General features: G+C 44.1%; 1 protein-coding gene across 14 annotated transcripts in view; it reads left to right on the top strand.

Annotated features, from left to right (window-relative positions):
• Window positions 1-19,561, top strand: part of HDAC7 (histone deacetylase 7) — a 224,155-nt gene that overhangs the window by 199,814 nt on the left and 4,780 nt on the right. For all 14 annotated transcript variants that reach the window (XM_087925512.1, XM_087925510.1, XM_087925516.1 and 11 more), the window contains 7 exons: window positions 4,321-4,376; window positions 6,426-6,513; window positions 7,327-7,446; window positions 10,614-10,711; window positions 14,215-14,333; window positions 15,364-15,497; window positions 18,387-18,471. In XM_087925512.1, coding sequence (XP_087781638.1) covers window positions 4,321-4,376; window positions 6,426-6,513; window positions 7,327-7,446; window positions 10,614-10,711; window positions 14,215-14,333; window positions 15,364-15,497; window positions 18,387-18,471 — 700 coding nt within the window. The remainder of the gene's footprint in view (window positions 1-4,320; window positions 4,377-6,425; window positions 6,514-7,326; window positions 7,447-10,613; window positions 10,712-14,214; window positions 14,334-15,363; window positions 15,498-18,386; window positions 18,472-19,561) is intronic.

Below are 19,561 nucleotides of genomic sequence, written 5' to 3'. Positions count from 1 at the left end.
ATGCGATGATCTCAAAGGGCTTCCCAGAATGTATTTTTGCAGAGATAAAACGCATAGGGGAAAAGAGTTGCACGAACTGCCCATCCACGCCTGTCCATTCTACTTCTCTCTCTTTTTCAAGGATGTTTTTGGTGTTTGAGTACATGCACACCTTCAAGTTAGTATTGAGGTCCCTGCAGTTTTCTTGGCAAGATTTCAGAAGTGGTTTGCCACTGTCTACTTCCCAGGCTTAAAGAGCGTGACTGGCCCAAAATCACCAAGCTAGATTTATGCCTAGGGTGGGACTAGAACTCATAGTCTCTTGATTTCTAGCCTGATGCCTTAAGCATTACATCCAGTTGGCTGTCTCTTACAAAAATTGTTTTCCATCATGCACTTTCTGGTTTCAGAGTTTGGGTGGACTATCCTCAGCACCTGGCCTTATGGGGCAACTGCTGGTATCTCAGCAGGACCTTCCATCGATGATGGTCAAGAAGTTAAAAAGTGCCCAAATCTCCCAACCTCACATACACATTATCCTTAGAGGGTATTGCAAAAGTTGAGGTATTGTATAGAAATAAATATACTTTCCATTAATGATTCTGACAAGGATAATCAGAGTCTTCCCCCTGGCCCTAAACTGACTTCAACTTGTTATAGTACAGAACAGTTGTACATATATCCGAAGAAGGAGCAGGTGTTTCTGGTCCTCTTCTGATTAATGTAAATTTCTGTTAAAAACTTGCTCAAAACTGGATCCTCCAGTGAAGTCACAACTGCAGCTGGTTAAGCAGAAGAACCTTCTGTGGTGACTCCAAGGCTTTGGCAATGGCTTCAAGGAGATGTAGCAATGGTCTTTGTTGTTGGGCTTTCAAGGGAACAAACACTCAATTATATTCACAGGCATTTGGCAGCCGAACCTGGGAATGTGTTTTAATTGAAACTTACCCATTTCGGTTGTGAGGCTGAGCTGAGAGAGAACGAGCTTTCATTCTCATATTCTTCCTTGATATAATTGTTTCTTCCTTCATAGAGGAATTCCGTTCCAATCAGGAAATATAACATGATTGTGTTGATGTCATGGAGTGGTATAGCTAATCAGGTTTGACAAGTAATGACATCTCAGAGTGTAAACAAAGCTGTTTTAATTAGAAGTAATAAAATAAAGGCCCCTACGAAACAGCTCAGTTGTTCTCACCCTGTAGGATGGATCATGATTCTTCAAAGACAAAATATTGCTGAAAAGAGAATACCTTTTATAGTACTTGCAAATATCTGTAGTTTTTAATGTATCAGAACATTGCAACTTTTAATAACACAGATTGTTTTCAATTTCTTTTCTTCAGTTATATACTTTAATGGAATGGGACACAGTGGGGTTTTTATTATTTTTGAAAAGGACCTTATGCTTAAAAAAAGGCAGGCAAAATAATACAACTTTAAATTACATCAGTGATATTTTGCCAAAATATGAAAAATGTAATAATTATTAAACAGAAAATCTTCAATGAGAAAAAAATAGCAGGTGAGAAAACAGTATCTTAGCTAGCCTGTCATTTAATGGTTCAATTCCAAGCAAGTTTGCTGCTCTTATGTTTTAGGGAAATCAGTGGGACTTGAATTCATCTTGGCTAAATTTTCATATTGCATTCATTGGAAAATGTATCTTTCTTGCTCTAGATTTAATCTAAACTTTTTTCCATATCTTAAACATTTAATATGTAACTGTATTAATATTACTAGTCCTTATAATAATTGTAACAATGCATGAAATTTCGCATATAGTTGTAAATTGATGGGAGTGTTTTCTGTCATCTAAACAGGAAGGAGCTATTCTCACACACTTCCCCCCCTCTCCCCCAGTACCTTAAAATCTTGTCTGGATTTTGGGAGTACAAGTAGTCATCTTTTAGTGACTGCTTCATTTAGCAACCATTTGCAATTACAACTCGGGTGAAAAAAATAACTTTATGACCAATCCTTACACTTACAGGTCTGTAAAGCAAAAGGAAAGCCAAAGTAAGATCATAAGCAGTCACGGTTTCACTTAGTGACTGTTGTGCTTAATGACAGAGCCACTAACAAGGACAGTCATTATAGGGGGAAGGTTGCAGGAAAGAGGATAAGTGGTGGTTAACCTTTTTGGGTTCCTGTGCCAAAAATTGTGCACACGCTTGCACGTTCATGCTTGCGTGCCAGTACCCAGAAGGCAATGCGCGCCCCCCGCCCCCTATGCATGTGCATGCAATCCCCTCCCCCCACCACCCCCTTACCTGCACTGTACCTCACAGCTGATTTTGGGGGGTTTGAGGCCTTTTTTGGCCTCCCAAAGGCTTGAGGAAGGCCTCTACAGGCTTTGTAGGCAGAAAACAAGCCCTGTTTTGTCACTTCCAGTATTTTCGGAAAAACAGGAAGTGATGAAATGGGGCTAATTTTCGGCCTACAAAGCCTGCAGAAGCCTTCCTCAAGCCTTTGAGAGGCCAAAAAAGGCCTCAAACCCCCGAAAATCAGTTGTGAGGTGCGCACGTGCACAGTGAGGTAAGTTTTCCTGCAGCTCACATGCCGGCATAAATGGCTCTGCATGCCATTGGTCCTCCATCATGGGGATAGGAGGAGAAAATCACATCAAGTACATACAACATTAGATCTAGCCCAGGGTGTCGAACTCAAGGCCCATGGGCCAGATCCGGCCCATGGGGTACTTAGATCTGGCCCGCAGGGCCACCAGGAAAAAGTGAAGGATCACCCTGCAGTGTCTCTGCCAGTGAAAATGGAACTCAGTGAAAATGGAGTCTCTTGTAACCCTCCCAAGTTCTGTTTTCACTAGAAGAGGGTTGCAGGAGTCAACCCTCACAGCTGAAAACAGAGCTTGAGAGCCCATTTTCTCTGGCAGAGCAGTCGAGCCACCACAGGCGCCCCCGACACAAGTGACAATGAACTGGTCACGCCCCACCCCGAGGTCAAAAAGAACCCTGATGCAGCCCTCAATGAAATCGAGTTTAATACCCTTAATCTAGCTCATTTGAATTATTGCTTGAAAAAGAGATTCAGATTTTGAACAGTCATGACTTACCCTGTAACATTTCAAAATAGAAAGCATTGAATTGCCATGCCTTTCCAACAGATAAAATGTTGGGGATCCAACCACACTTAAGCACTTCCATGTCTCATTGGTTTGTTTACATTTTTTTCCTTACTAACATTTAAAGGATTGAACCAGAGGAGCAATCACATCATATCATATGATTTCTGAACATGGCTGACCATTGGATTGTAATAAATGCTTTTGTAAGCCATTCTGAGCACTTGAGAAACCGATAGTCAAAATCAGTAGATCTTTTTGCCCTTAACAGAACAAACACATGCTCTGATTACGTTAGGCCCATAACATGCAGTCTTGTAACAGGAAGTAACATAACCACATCTTAATAAGAAAATCCAATTAAAAGATGAAAAAGCCCAAACAGAAGAACAAACCACTAAGGGGAACAGCCTATTACTCACCTTTCAGCCAAAGAAACTGAGATATGATTCAAATAAATGCAGCTTTACCCAACGCTCCACCCCACCTTACCGTAACTGATCCAGTTACAGAAACATCTCCAACCTTTCCTTTCAGAGGATTGGCGAGGCCGGGGGAGGGGGGGAGATGGGAAAGGTCTGCGTAAGCATGGTCACCCACCACTCACACAAATGGAGTTGTGTGTGCGCTTATCCGTCATTTGCACAGCCCAGTTCTGAAAGCACCACAGCTGGGTGGTTAGGGACTCCTGAATTACAGTAAGGCCTGCTCTGGCTGCTTTTTTTTCCCGTTTCTACAAAACCTTTATTTTCAAGCACCGTGCATACATGTTGTCCTCGACTTACGACCACCATTGAGCCCATCACATTTATCTTGTTAAGCAAGAAACTCGTTAAGTGAGTTTTGACCCGTGTTAGCGATTTTTCTTTCCCCTGCCAGTTTTGTTCCGCGAATCACTGCCCTTATTAAACATGATTAACCCAGTTGTTAAGGGAATCCGGTTTCCTCCGTCGACTTTGCATGTCAGAAGACTGCAAAGGGGGGGAATCGTGACCTTGGGGCACTGCAACCGCCATAAATACGAGCCAGATGCCAAGCATCCCGTATTTTATTCATGTGACCGTGAGGATGTTGCAACGGGCATAAGGGTGGTGGTGGGGGAATGGTCATCAGTTACTTTTTTCCACTGCTGCAATTTCAAACAGTCACTCAACAAACTGTTGTAAGTCGAGGATTATCTGTACCGATCAGGACGACAGTATTAACTGTGCTTTTTTTTCTTTCTTTTCTTTCTTTTTTTTTAAAAAAATATCTTACAGAACGGCTTCGCCGTTGTACGACCTCCAGGACACCACGCTGATCCCTCCACGGCAATGTAAGGAGAATCACCTCTGTGTCTTCTCTCTTCTGAGCCACAGCTTATCTTGCTGGTAGACACAAGACCCTTCGAGCAGGGCTCTCCAACTTTAGCAACTTTAAGACTTGTGGACGTCAAGTCCCAACATTCGTCAGCCAGTTGCTAAGTTGCTATGGTTGGAGACCCCTGCCTTAGAGTCCTTCAAAGCCTCTGCTGTCAGTATTCCACTCTCTCTGTGACATCAGAGGCACAGTTGGAACCCCTGGGGCATTGGGTGTGGTCTTGCCCATGGTCAAGGTGGCGCGAAAGTTGTGGAATGGAGTCCTATAAACAGTAATGGGTACATCGGATGCAGCCCTGGATTTATGCTGGGTATACCTTAGATCTGATTAAGCAAGGTGATAAGAGGCAGCTGAGTTCCATCCATCAGAGTCAGGTACCGATAAAGAGCAAAAAAAAAAAAGAGAAGAAGATGCAGAAAGCGGGAGAGCGGGAGTTCTAGCCCCGCTTTAAGGCACTTATTCATCTGGGTGAGCTTGGGCTAGTGACCCTTTTTAAGCAGCAGGCAAGGGCAAGCCACTTGCAAACAGTCTTGCTAAGAAAACTGCAGGGAGTTGCCAAGAGTCAACACTGGCTCAAAGGCACGCGCACACACACATATCCATACAAAATGGGAGGGCAGGACTCCAGTCGCACAGCTATGACAGCTGTCTTGATGCTTTTTATCCCCTCTCATAAGATGCCACTGGTTAATACTTAGCTTTTATGGGGGTGGGGTGGGGAGTTTCTGATTTGATCTGGAAGCAGCTGCTTTTACCTACAAAGGAAGAGCAATTGCTTCCAGAATAAGAAGCATATCCAGATTTTTTTTTCCCTCTTTTTTTTTGTTGAAATGACTAGATTTAAAACTTTCTGTCCAAGCTAGAACAACCAAGGATAATTTCTTATTTCTATTCCTCTGAGCAGGAAAAACAAAAACAAGTAATAAAGCTAGCATGCCTTTTTTAATTTTCTGGATCACAATAGAAGTCAAGACAAAGAGAAGCAGCCCGCCATCCTCCAGATGTTTTGTCCTAAACTTCACATAATCCCTCTGCCATTGTCCAAATAGTTGGAAGTGAGGCTTGTATCAAAACATTGAGATTTCAAAGTCTTATAGGCCAGCTTGCCTGGCCCACTTCCAGGTTATTCCATCCTATCTTTCCTTATTTCCCTTATTTGTTCTTTCTTTTTTTCTCTCCATTCTTTAGCTAGCCAGTATTGTGTTTGTTCGCTTTGAGCGGTTGAGTACGGATTCCTATTTTCTCCCCAAAAATGCAATGGAGCCTGCTGATACTTCCTTATTCATAATTGGGGCAACTTTGACTTCCCACTAATTTATACTGTAAAAACGAGTTCACTACAGTATTAGCATGCAGGATGACGAGTTGCTTGTTTTGTTTTATTTCATTTGTTTATGTTTGGGGTTTTGGGGGGGGGGGTTGGTTTGGACCCATCTCACTATCGATCTAACTCTGGGCAGCTGATTTTCTTTATATAAGAAGTAATTAAGGTGTGTGTGGCTGGGTTTCAATACATTTGTGAAAGTATTCCAACCAAAGCAACGGACCTAAAAGCTTCATCTGCCATATCTGAGCAGAGCTGACCCCTTCCACACGCAACATTGGACCCTTTCCGATGTTACCATTTCAAAGTAGTGAATGTGATATTGAAGAAAGAGGCCGTTTGCAGAATATTTCCAACTGAGTCTTGACCTCAAGTTTTTGGCAGGTCTCCTCCAGCCAAAATGTGTGTCCTTGTAATTCTAAGCCCTAATGCAGCACACGAGTGGAAGAATGCCGCAAACGGCCCCTTCATTGTGTTTAACACCTGGCCCCCTGTGATCTCTGCAGGACTTAGGTAATGAACCCCTCTTGCCCACGCTGTAAGATAGGTCTTTGCACGAGGAAAGGTTGGATTACTTCGGGGAGGCTGGCATGTACCAGTTGGACAAGATGAGACCCATAAATACATTTACTGTCCATTTTGGTAGTTCACTAGCTTCTTGTTCTCCTTGTTTCTTGGCAGGGGTTTCTGTTTCTTCAATTCGGTGGCAATTGCAGCCAGGCAGCTCCAGCAAAAAGGAAAAATTGGCAAGATATTGATAGTCGACTGGGTGAGTTCCTCTTCTCACTTGTCAGACAAAATATTTCTTGTTATTCCTTTGGAAATGGTGGGGGGGACTATCACCAACCTGGTGTTTCTTTTGATTCACTATCCTACAAGCCTCATAATCCCCTTCACCAAGCTGGTTGACTGAAAGTGACAGGGGTCATATTCCTGCATTAGCTGAGTTTGTCAGTACACTAGACCTGGCAAAAAGGGAATTGGGGAGTCGCCACGTTGTGGCAGGAATTACGTTACTATTATAGGTCGTGTGCTTGCATACAAGACATTACATGAACCCAGCAATTGTGTTTTGCCAACTTGGGTTTAATGTGTGTGAATTTGACCAATTGGAGGGCACAACATTGGAGTAAAGCTATAGTAGGATGTAAAAGAGAAGACCACCGGCAGCTAATGACCATATGTGTACCAACTTACAGGCTTAATGTCTATGGAGATTCTCAGTCATCTAGGTCATGCTTGTCCCAAAGTTATTTTTTTCCAAAAGGCAATGGACTTTTTTGTTTTTCTTTGAAGACATTTTGCTTCTCATCCAAGAAGCTTCTTCGGTCCCTGATTTCTCTTTGAAGATGTTTTGCTTCTCATCCAAGAAGCTTCTTCAGCTCTGTTTTTCTTTGAAGACGTGTTGCTTCTCATTCGCTTTGAAGACGTTTCACCTCAGCTCAGCACCAGGAGTTGAAGAAGCTTCTTGGATGAGAAGCAAAACGTCTTCAAAGAAAAACAAGGAAGTCCAGTTGCCTCTTGAAAAAGCACCTTAGGGACAACTTACAGGCTTCTTACCTTCTCTCTTCCTCCCCTTCAGGATGTTCACCATGGTAATGGGACACAGCAAGTTTTCTACAGAGATCCAAATGTCCTCTACCTGTCCTTGCATCGCTATGATGATGGCAACTTCTTCCCTGGTAGCGGAGCAGCTGATGAGGTGATCTCAGGATTTACATATATCTTGGTTTCCCTAAATCAAAATATTATTGATACGGTACAAGAAAAGGGAAACGCCAAATTTCAGCCCAATCTAATTGTTGGTAAATTTTGACCTTGCAAACTTAGTAGCATATCTCAAACCACTTGAACCAACTGCTAGATCAGGAACTGTTGTGTGTCAGGAATGTGTCTCCACTCCCACACCTCACATCTCTGTAGGATAATGCAACTCTTTGCGAAATGCTCCTATTTAAAGGTGATTTTTTTTTTCCATGCACAGTTTTTAAAAATTGTTTATTTTACCGCATGTCTTATCTTGCCTTTTCCGTCTTGCAACGGATGTGGGAATTTCAATCATTCTGTCCCCGTCAGAGTTCTGTGAGTGAGATACTTTGGGCTGAGAGAGAGAGTATGACTGGCCCACAGTCCCCTACAGAGCTCCATGATGGGGAAAGGGAATTGAACTTAATCTCCCCATTTATAATTCAACCCCTTCATCGCTACCCATAGTACAAACAAAACTAGGTAGTAGGTTAACTCAAATTAGTGCATGGTTGTAGCATCCTCACTTGTGGCTTTTTCTAAGCTTGAAGGATCACAATGCTTCCATAAAAGCAGAAGCCCCTGGGCTTCTTAAAGGCACAGGAGCCCTCCTAAGAAACAAGATCGGACCACTTAATGCTTTATTTCCCTTATTACCTACAATCTGTACACTGCTGTATGTCCTATCTGTTAAGTTGCTCTGTCTCTGGTTGGTATCTGCTTTTCTTGGGGGCATTTTCTAGGTTCCTAGTGGGACTTTTAGGGCTCTGCCCACTTAGCTTTTTTTTTAATTGTACCCACACGCAGCCTTTCTAGGCTTTTAAGTCTAACTCAGCTGACCAACATCCCTGTCTCAGAGACTCGGCCATCAGCCTTGTTCTCCAATGCGCTGGTGAACCGTCTACTCCGTCCATCCATATGCAGCCTTTCTTGGCTCCAGGTTAGAAAACATAGATGTCCCCTTGGAAACTCATCGAAATTTAAATAGCATTGGTTTCTCACTTCTTTTTTTAAAAAAAGGGATGTTAGAAACTAAATGCGTTTGAGGAGCAAGAAAGTCCTCTGGAGAACTTTGTTAAGCTAGCGCTGAACATCTCCAGCTCTAAGAAGGCGACAGAGAACTCTGCCCGAGCTGAGGGTGGGAGGAGGGTGAAATACCAGAAAAGGCTGGGCTTTTCTGGTATTTCAAATCCATCATGCTTTACAACCTGCTTTCAAAGGGGCTTAGTGCTGAAAGTGGCCAGGGCTGGAGTTGGCCCCCATCTGGTTCTCATCTCTTCCTCCAAGCAGGAGATATCAAAGGGGCTGAAGCATTGTTTATGATGCCGCACAAATCCCTGGGAGACTGCGGCATATCACTCAAGGCTTCCCCTCCCCGCCACCCCTTTATGAGCTGTTTCCCCCCCCCCTTCCTTCATCAGACACACTGTCAGTTTTGACAGTGAGCCTTGCCCTGACCGAGAGCTGCCACGGATTTTTTTCAACCCTTTCTCTTTTCTTGTCTTCCTCTCGCCCAGCTAACAGACATGGCGTGATTTGGAAGGGTTGTGGTTGCTTGTCCTTCAGAGTGGGATTTCCATCCACCCTTATCCATTTTTTGCAGTTCCCCTCTCCTCCTCATGAAAAATGCTACTGTTCCCTCTTTCCTTTCAAACACAAAGCAAACCAGGGTCTGGGTTGTAACCCCAAAATGAGGGGGAAGACAGAGAGTTTTCTCTTGGAGTGAACCTCTGTCTAGGTCAGAAGCTTACTACCCCAAAAAGCTAACGGGACTATATTTCACATGGAGAAGTTTGCATGTTCTTTGCTGCATTCATGCCTTGTCTTAAAACATTGGGGCATTCGCGCTGCGGCATTCATTGGCCACGGGCTCAACTTTGGAATGACCAGGTGTGCCAGAAGAGATTAATAAACACTTACAAGCGGTCTCCCAACATTTATGGGATTCCACATTACGTGTAATGGAAACCTAGCCTCCACTAACCACCCCTGAATTTTAGAAACCACCTTCTTTGCAGGGGAGAAAGAGAAGAAGATCAGTGTACTTCCACACATGAAAATAACTGAACATTTTTTCCTTTGCAAGAACATTTAAGCATAACACTGCACATGAATATTTTTGGAAAGGGGCCCTGTTGACTTATGTTGGCAAAAGCTGCTCTGAATAACTTTTTAGTTGCCTAAACTGTACATTAGAGTAGTACTTCGGATTTGATTCCCAAAAGATTCTGCATGTTTGATGTACAGTAAGGCTATGCAGCACTCCAGAAATAGCGTAGAAAAGTTGTTCTATTAATCATTCTTCTAAGGATCACCAATTTAGCATGAAAGGTCTTCTGTATATAACCTTTACTCCCTCATTATCTGGAAATGTGTTTTTTTTTGGGAGGGGGGGAGGGCCAAAAATCAATATTAACATTACCTAGGAATTATTTCCTGAAATGATTTGGGAAAGAATTTTGGAATTGATTCTGGTGTTTCATCCAGAACAGCAAGTAGCCCGGTTAAATTTATAACAGAAAAATGCTTATTCTTGTGATTGGAAAAACCTATGAGTATCCTTTCTGGGGCAAATAGAGAATGTTTGCCTTGAATTGTGTGTGTGTGGTTTTTTTTTTAGGAATGCAGTAAATAAATGCTGTATTTCAGAGAATTCCCAAAGAAGGGGTCATTTAATTCTAAGAGATTTGTGGTTCTGTTGTGAAAAAAGTATCTGAATAGCTAAAGATGTGAACTCTGATTTCTTATCAAAGGAAAATGTAGCACTCGGGCTTCCTTCCCAGTTTATGGTGGATATGCTTTGTGTTCCAAAGAATGCCTCCAACCCACACACCCAAAAATAAATGTTTAATGCACATGATCATTCACTACGATAAGATCACCAGAAGCGAAACCGTAACAGTGGAGTTAAGGAAGCATCCACAAATTGCTGTTTCCTGTTATTGAATGCAGGTTATCTATCCACTACTATCAGTATAATAAATTTAGGATTGGGATATTTTTTAGTTTAATTGCCTTGGACCTTAGGATCCTCTACATGGCTGCAGTGAGGCTGTTCAGTTGATCTTGAGGTGCAGAGATCTCAACAATGGACCTGACTTGCTCCCTATTTTTCTTTTTCAGGTGGGCTCTGGGGCTGGAGAAGGTTTCACCGTCAATGTCGCTTGGGCAGGAGGCCTTGAACCCCCCATGGGGGATCCAGAATATTTGGCAGCTTTCCGGTAGGCTGTCCCGCTTCAAGCTTTGATACAATGCCTATTCTTCCAATAGGACCTTGTTGACTTATGTTGGCAAAAACTGCTCTGAATAACGTTTTAGTTGCAATGGAACAGTTTACTTTTAGCCTGGCCCAGGATGGCGGGGGGGAGTAGGAGGGAAGAAATGAAGGAAGAGAAGAACAGGCAAGCTGAGTTAGGGTAGATTTCTCCAAGCTGGTGCTCCCCAGATGTCTGAGATGACAACTTGTTTCATCTGGCATCTTGTTGAGGATGATTCAAGGAAAGCATCTGGCAGGTTTGCTCCCACTTTAGGCCAGATTTAAGGACGCTTTGTTCCTCCTTGCAATAGCTCCTGTGCTAATTCTGGAGCTGAGCTTATCTTTTGATGTAAGAGGCGAACCCTTTGCTGCCCCAGCACCAAAGATCAGAACCCGAGGAACAAAGTAGGCAGTCTGATTTATTTGAAGAAGTTTACTTTTAGTAGCCCATAGGAACGTTGTCCAAAGAGCTGCGAGCATGCCTGTTTTTCTTGGCTGGTTGTTTTCATCATATGGGACAGGAAGGCAGGGAACGAGGCGGGCAGAACTTCAGAGTCAGGGAAGGAAGCCTAAGAGTGTTTATACTTGGAAGTCAGGCTCATGAAGTCCAGTGGGATTTTTTCCAAATAAACATGATTAAACATAGGATCAGGCTGTAAATCTTTCTTCCCTGGGTTGTCAGAAGTTGCACGCACACCTCCGCTGGTAGCTCTGACACACTTTCTCCATCTCCTCTCCCCATTCCATTGGCCCAGGGTCCTGGCTGCTCCTGTCCAACTTCTGAAAACATAGAAGACCAAACCCGTTCAGTCCCTTCTTTTGTGACCCAGAGCTGTTATAATATAGTTTCTCCCCAGGATGTGAAGTCAATGACAAAGAGGCGCTATATTAAGAGTTCTCCCTCGTGCCATTAACATCCCAATTGCTAAGACCCGCGTGCTAAGCTTCCCATATACTCATACAGCATTTTTGGGAGCATGCAAGTCACCTTTCTGTTACAGACATTATTTTGCTAATTTTTTTCTGCAACCATCCAGTAAGGTAGGTCAGTGTTATGATCCCCATGTTGCTGAGAAGACTGGAATTAGAGACAGGGGCTCTGAAGGGTCAAAAAACAAAGTTACTTATCCTTAGTTGAGTTTCCAAAGGCCAAATTAGAGGGCATGCATGGAGTATGAAATGCCAGTAGCAATTCTGTGGTGTAACCATTGATGTAGGAAAGCAATGCGGATCTACCTCCCATTCAAAAGAACTACTATTTCCTCGCCTTTTTTAGGGCTTCCGTCTCAAATTTAGTTTTGCAAACTGCCTTAAGGTTGTAGCTATGATAGACAAAGCCACTAAGAGGCTACAGAAAGACAACCTGGGGCTGCCTGGGACCTTGGGGCTTACCTTGGGTCCACCTTTGCTTTAAAAGAATCATTCCCGCAGATACTGATGCATCTCTTTTTGCATGTTGAATTGCTCTGCTGCATCACCACTCGGTGAAGCATGCAGAGGAGCTGTGTTTCTGATGAGCCTCTTCCACACACCCCCAAAACCACCCAACCAAGAGTTGGTAGAGCTTGGGAATGCCATATGGTCAGAGCTAGCCTCTCTGGCCTGATGAACGGGACCCAGAGCACTTGGCAGAGTCTCCCTTTTGAATTGCAAGGCCTATCTGTGCCAAGCCTAGGCTCTGGCAGAAGGCCACCCTCCCACAGCTGCCCAGCACATGTGCTTTGATTGCACTTAAAAGGGCTCTATAAATAGTCTCTTTCCCCCCTACCCCACATATCCCCACTTTTGCTCCGCACAGAAAGGCAGCTCCCAGGCCCCATGCTTCTTTGAGCCGCTTGCCAAATGCGATCTAGCTGACGGATGAGATTCTCTTTATGTCCCAGTGGGCAAGATGGAAGGCCTGCCGGGGCTCTTCGTCTATGAGGTCTGGGAATGAGGCGGCGCATCGAGGGAGGAGTTCCAACCCAAGGCAGCTTCCTCCCTGACATGCTTGAGATCTGCTCCAAGCCTCCTTAAACTTCGTTGTCTCACAAAGAGGGCTAGAAGATGGCTTTCTGTGGGAAGAGCCCAGGGGCTGCTTTCAAACTCAGGCCAGTTACAGAGCCTGAGAAGTAGCTCAGTGGAAGTGAGATATTGGTCGACAGTCTGCTCTTTAAATATATATATTTCTTGGAGGTGGGGAGGAGGTACGGGAGGAAGTAGCAGTTTTGTAGATTGTGAATTGATGAGCCTGAAATTATACACACAGGGCTTGCTTGATACTAGAGGATCCAAGAGGTTGGGGCTGGTGGCCATTGATCAGGCACCTCTCATGCTGAGTTGCGTTAAGTTTATCTTCTCACCAAAGTTATTTTCATTTGTTTAGCTTTGTTTCATATTTTTGTTTGGATTTTTAAAAATGAAATGTGGGCAAGGGGAGGTTTTATTCCTTTCATCTGCCAGAGTGGTTTTTTTTTCTGTGGGAGTGGGGGGAGGGAGTTTGCTGCTAAAATTGCTATCTTCCACTTGAGCAAAATTGTTTATATGTTTATTAATGGAAAAAATGCTGAAGAGGAAAATGGAAAAATGCTGGAGGGAGGGGGTTCACACACACACAAACATACAGAGAGAGAGAGAAACATACAGAGAAAGAGAAAGAGCCACACACACAAACATACAGACAGAGAGAGAGAGACAAACATACAGAGAGAGACAGAGAGAGACACACACACACACACAAACATAGAGAGAGAGAGACAAACATACAGAGAAAGACACACACACACACAAACACAGAGAGAGAGAGAAACAGAGAGAGAGAGAGAGAGCACAGTTTCTCCAAGACAGATTCAGCCCTCAAGAATGTATCTGGTATGAACGATTTTTAAAAAATAATTTCCTGAGGGAAAACTGTATGTGGCTCAACATCACATGTGGTTGGAGAGTCATACTTTGGTGTCCCATTTAAAAAAAATTAAACTGCATGTATGTCCCATTGAAAGAAGTGGGATCATTGGGGTGGGGGATACAACAGGGCAGGAATTCTCTCAAGGTGGCCTCCGTTCCATTCAGGCGGGGGCCAAATCCAGATTTGTTCAACCTCAGTGTCAATGTAGGCCTCAGGAGATGTGGTGATTTTCATGATTTCCTAAATTATTTAGTATAACACTGTGCCTAGTTGAATAACTTCTTGTCTTTCCCCATTTATACTTCTGTGTATCCTGGAAATGAATTATTCAATTTTTTTAAAAAAGAATAAATAAAAGAGATCTAACAACTGATAGAAATGGAAAAATACATGTGTAAGATGGTTGCTTTTTTTTTTTTAATCATACCCCATCCTGGCCTATCACTATTCCTTAAGCAAGGCAATGCTTTGTGTTGTGAATAAAAGCCTGAATTATCCAAGGAGTCTAGAGAGTCGCTGATGCTAACCATCCTGATTTAATTTAATTTCTGAATTTCATTTCATTTCCTCCTCCTTTGCAGGACAGTGGTGATGCCAATTGCCCAAGAGTTCTCCCCGGATGTGGTGCTAGTATCTGCAGGCTTTGATGCAGCTGATGGCCACCCTCCTCCACTGGGGGGTTACAAAGTCTCAGCCAAATGTAAGGGTCCCTCAAGGTGGCACTTAATCAGGAAGAGCGTTGGACACTCTTGATGTGAGAACGAGCAGTTTGCTCTTTGCCCAGAGAGAACATTCTGTTCAGCTGTTGTCTTAAGGACTCTGAAGGCATCTCTTGGGCAATACTTTTGAGAGCTTGAATGATCATCAAGAGGGAATGCGCCAGTGAGGACCTCTTACCCTATAATGGTTTCCTCTTCAAGTTTTCTTCCATGATTCTTTAGAAGCACATGAAAGGAAACCAATTATGACGAAGATGAGTTGCGCGTGCAGGCGTTTCTTTTGTAATGCCCAGTTTATAGGTTTTGCTTAAAGACCAGGTCTTTGTGGATGTGGAATGATAGAATCCTCCTTGAGCATTCAGGACATCTTCTCTAGCAGGAGAAGGACATGAAGAGGGTTTCAGGAAGCTAGAGCAGAGTTAAATGACTAGATAGCCACAATAGGTTTTTATTCTGTCCATTTTGGGGGGAAAGGGTGTCCTGGGTCTCAGCCAGGAAAGGTATCAACTTATAAAATATTTCTATGGTCTTTTTAGAAATGCCGACAGAAAGGGAGGGGGAAGCACTGCAGCAGCTTGCAAAACCGAAATGGCATTTCATAAATGTTTTCAAAGATAGTAACTCGGTGACCGAAGTGTCTGCCACGCAAAATTCTAACTGGAGAGCATGATTGATGACTCTTGGCTATGGATGCGTCCCATTGGAGAATATGAATTATGATACACCCAGGGGGTGGGGGAAAAACCAGGGTCAAGGGTAACAATGAACGATGTGTCTCAGAGTTGGCTACACCGAGGCAGTGCCGGCATGTTAACTCCCAATAAATCCTTTTTAAGTTTTGGAAGTTTGGTTTGAGACTCATGATTTAAATGAGGGTAACTGCCAGAATCCTGACAGCTAGCCGACTCTGAGACACATTTCTGACGAAGGGCTTGTTGTACTCTTGTCTTTTCTCAGAGAGGCCCTACCAGAGAGATCTGATTCCCCTGTTTCTTTTGGTTTCCTCTGCAGGTTTTGGTTATATGACCAGGCAGCTGATGAATGTGGCTGGTGGAGCTCTCGTTCTAGCCCTGGAAGGAGGCCATGACTTGACCGCCATTTGTGATGCCTCGGAGGCCTGTGTGTCTGTTCTGCTGGGTAACGAGGTGAGTGGATTTGGAGCACTCCCCAGTCTTATCTCACTTGGCAGGACAGGTAGACACTTTCAGAAAAAAAAAGTAGTTTCACAGATTATCTGATCCTGTGCCATTTTGGACTTTAAAGGTGACAACCTGCTCTTTGAATTGCACTCAGGGGAAAAACATGGAAGCCAGTGCTGGTTACACAGTAGTGGTGTAACCTGGCCAAACCCTGGACTGAAAAGAATTTCCTGCACCACCAGACTCTGGACCTGTTATAATTTCTGGGTGATCTTCAAGAGCCCATATAAAGTACATTCCAATAATCCTACCAGGAAGTGACCAGGGCATGAATGGCCAAGAAGATCTTCTGGTCCAGAAATGGGCACACAAGATGGATATGTGCAAAAAAACACCCCACCAGACTGTGCCACTTGCCTTTAATAATATGGCAACGTTCACTTTATAGATGCACCATGTTTCAACACGCTGAGTGATCATTTCTAACAACTATGGCCAAACAAAACTCTACCCAAGTATTTGAGCTGGCTTAACTAAAAGTCCAGTACAAAGGGGCTCTTTTGGCTTTTAAAAAGCATATAAGACCACTCCAGCCCCAAATAAGAACTTGATGAGTCGTTTGGAAGCCTCAAGATACCACCAGTTCCTGGTTCAGAAGTTGGATGCACACGGATGGGATTCTACCGGTTCGGACTGGTTCTATAGAACCGGTTGTTATGATTCTGCGCAGTTCGGAGAACTGGCAAATCGTGCCCCTGGCTGGCCCCACCGCTCTCCACTTGCCCCTCCCCTCCCCACCCAGTCAGTCCTTATCGGGCATGCACAACATTGTGTGCTTGCCTGATATTGCTGACTGTATTCTCCCCTGCCCAGTCACTCCTTAAGGTATTTCTTTTTTTCCCCCCACCCGACGATCAGCTGTTCTGCTTTGCCCAGGAGGCTTCCCTGAGGCCCAGGAGGCAAAAAGAGGCATGCGGGGGGGTGGGGGGTGCTGCCCCTCCCCTGTGCTCCGTTTTTTGCTTTCCTAGGCCCCAGGGAAGCTTCCTGGGAACAAAAACACACCCCCAGGAGGCTTTCCTGAGGCCCAGGAGGCCAAAATAACAGGGGCTGGAGTAGTGGTGCCAAAAAAGCCACGCCCACCCAGTCAAATGGCCATACCCACCGAGCCACACCCACAAAACTGGTTGTTTAAAAGATTTGAATCCCACCCCTGGATGCACATGTATATAGGAAGCCCCTTTCTATAACACCACCCATGCACAAATACATCCCCATTTTCCCTAGTGCTATTGAAAGAGAGTCATTCTCCTCTTACAGATGTCTGCAGGTGTCAGAAACAGTGATATATATTTTTTAGAAGTTTCCTTGGGGGAGAAAAAGAAAATTTAGTCCCTCTCAGTTCTACAAATGTTAGGCCAGGTGCTTAGAAGGGCTCCCCACTTCAGCAATACCGATCATGATTCACTGGGTTTCTGTTCTCATGAGCCGTGGCAACCAGTGGTTTGTTCTGCAAGTCAATATCAGGTGGCTACTGGATAAGCTGAAAGGACTCCTCCCAGCTGGGCAAGCCAAGTAGTACGGCTCAGGGAGGATGTAGGCTCTCTGCCCCCAATTCAGAGAGTGGATATTCCTTTTTGGAACATATTGAATATTTGGTCTAGATTGAGATTTGGTCGGTTCATCCTCATCCCAACCATTACCTCACCCGGGCATTGATGCAGGACCTCCACAGCTGCTTCAGATGTCCAAGAGAATGATCAAACTCCCCATTCTTCTTTTGGCAAGGGTCACGCCTCGGGAATGCTCAACAGCCTTTCCAACATCAGGTTTGAATGAAGATCAAAATGGATTGAGAACAACCATTTTTCATTCCGAAGTGACTGGAATTGAATGAGCACCATTTTCTTGCACACCTTTTCCTAGGATGTGAACGTTGGCCACCGGCCAATATTAATAACTTCTCCATCCAAATTAGTCTCAATGAGGGCTGTTTTTAAATTGGCGGGATTCTCTTCTCCTCTCTGTTTTACAACCTCCTTACCCAGCCAACTGTCCCTTCATTGATAAATTTATTCAACCATGACAGCCAAAGATATAGCCCAGGGTGCCTGGCTGCACATCTCACTTACATCTCCTGGCCCATTTATTACTCTGTCCTTGTTTTTGCCAACTTCATACTGCTGCAGGTCATGCTTTTCGCTGAATGAAGAGCCTCCCTTTTCCTCTCCTCTTTTCCCTATTGATTATATTTTATATGTGTCCGTGCGGGTGAGTTTATAAATAAATATGTGGGCGTGGGCTGAATTGCAGTCCAGGCAATCCTTCCCAGAGGTTTTGTATAACAGCTCATTCTAAACATGCCTCTTTATTTAAAAGAAAATAAATCCAGGTTAGTTACTCACAGAGAGCTACAACAGGGAAATCCCATTAGAGCCGTGTTGGCGCAGTGCTTAGAATGCAGTACTGCAGGCTATTTCTGGTGACTGCTGGCTGCCTGCAATTTGGCAATTCAAATCTCACCAGGCTCAAGGTTGACTCAGCCTTCCATCCTTCGGGAAAATGAGGACCCGGATTGTTGGGGGCAATATGCTGACTCTGTAAACCGCCTGGAGAGGGCTGTAAAGCGCTGTGAAGTGGTATATAAGTCTAAATGCTACTGCTATTTTGTTTATTCGTGGAATAAAATGATCCCACCTGACGTAGCGACATGATCCTCTGGTACCAAGCTGTGATCCTTCTTCAATTTTATTTTTTTGTAGCCTATTGGCAGTTACCTTTCATCACGCACACCTTAGCGAGCATATCTTAGCAAACAGTTCAGTTGCTGATCCTTTGTGGCATGTTTTCTTGCCTCCTTGTTCCAGACTTACAGATAAACCTTCTTTTATTCCACAGCTTGAGCCTCTTCCAGAAGAGATCTTGCAGCAGAAACCTAGCACTAATGCCGTGCACTCCTTGGAGGCAGTAATCAAGGTGCAAAGTAAGTGGAGGGATCCCCCTTATTGTGAAGTATAGACAGAGCGGGCACACGTAAGAGAGCGACTGCTGCTTGCAACTGTTTGGCACTGCAGTGGTGTGTGGGAATGAATGCCTTTGAGAGATAGGAAGAAGAGGAAGAGGCAGAGTGGACTAGGCAGTGGTTAAATAAGAGGCAGCTTAGCCTGCAGAAATAAGGGTACCATGCAGTGGTGGGATTAAAAAAAAAATGACTAGACTCCTGAGAAAAGGTTACTGCAAAATCCCCATCCCCTCCCCACCCCACTAACCTGCTTTCCAGCTCCGTTCTCCTGTGCAGGGCTACAAAAGAAGACCCAGCCGATCAGCTGGGACTCGGGAGGCGGAGAATAGATGGGGGCAGGGCCAACCAGAGGTGGTATTTGCCGGTTCTCCAAGCTACTCAAACTTTCCGCTACTGGTTCTCCAAACTAGTCAGAACCTGCTGAATTCTGGGACCATGGTTAATGCCTCAGAGGGGCTCGTGTCGTGGGCCTTGTAATGGCAAGGGGTGAGTGTTGTATTTTCAGACTCACAAGATTCTGTTACTGTAACTTTAGCATAATGTTAGTACTCATAGATAGAACTTCTTGTCTGGATTGCCTCTGAGGGTTGATATGAATCTTACAAGTCTGAAAATACATCTCTCCCTCAGCACCTTTACAGCCCAGAAAGTTAAGGGTGGCCACGTCTGAGACAGTTGCTACGCATCAGTTTTCTTATGTGGGCATATCTGCCTTTTGTCTGCCTAGCCTGCTGCTCCTGTTCCTCCTCCTCCTGTCTCCTGTCTCCCAAAGACATTCTCACAGACCATTACAAGCATTGCCTACCGTTCGTAGGGAAATATAGACCTTGCTCAAAAGTAATTAGCAATTTTTTTTTTTTGAAAAATGTCAAGTGGGGTATACAGGTGGTCCTTGACATACGACCACAATTGAGCCCAAAATTCCTGTTGTTAAGTGAGACATTTGTTAAGTGAGTTTTGCCCCATTTTACGACCTTCCTTGCCACAGTTGCTAAGGGAAACATTGCATTTGTCAAGTTAGTAACGTGGTTGTTAAGTGAATCTGACTTCC

This window comes from Pseudonaja textilis, chromosome 2, assembly GCF_049901715.1.
Source record: "Pseudonaja textilis isolate UNSWEBS1 chromosome 2, rPseTex1.2, whole genome shotgun sequence".
Classification (NCBI taxonomy): domain Eukaryota; kingdom Metazoa; phylum Chordata; class Lepidosauria; order Squamata; family Elapidae; genus Pseudonaja; species Pseudonaja textilis.
This window is presented reverse-complemented; position numbering and strand designations above follow the sequence as displayed.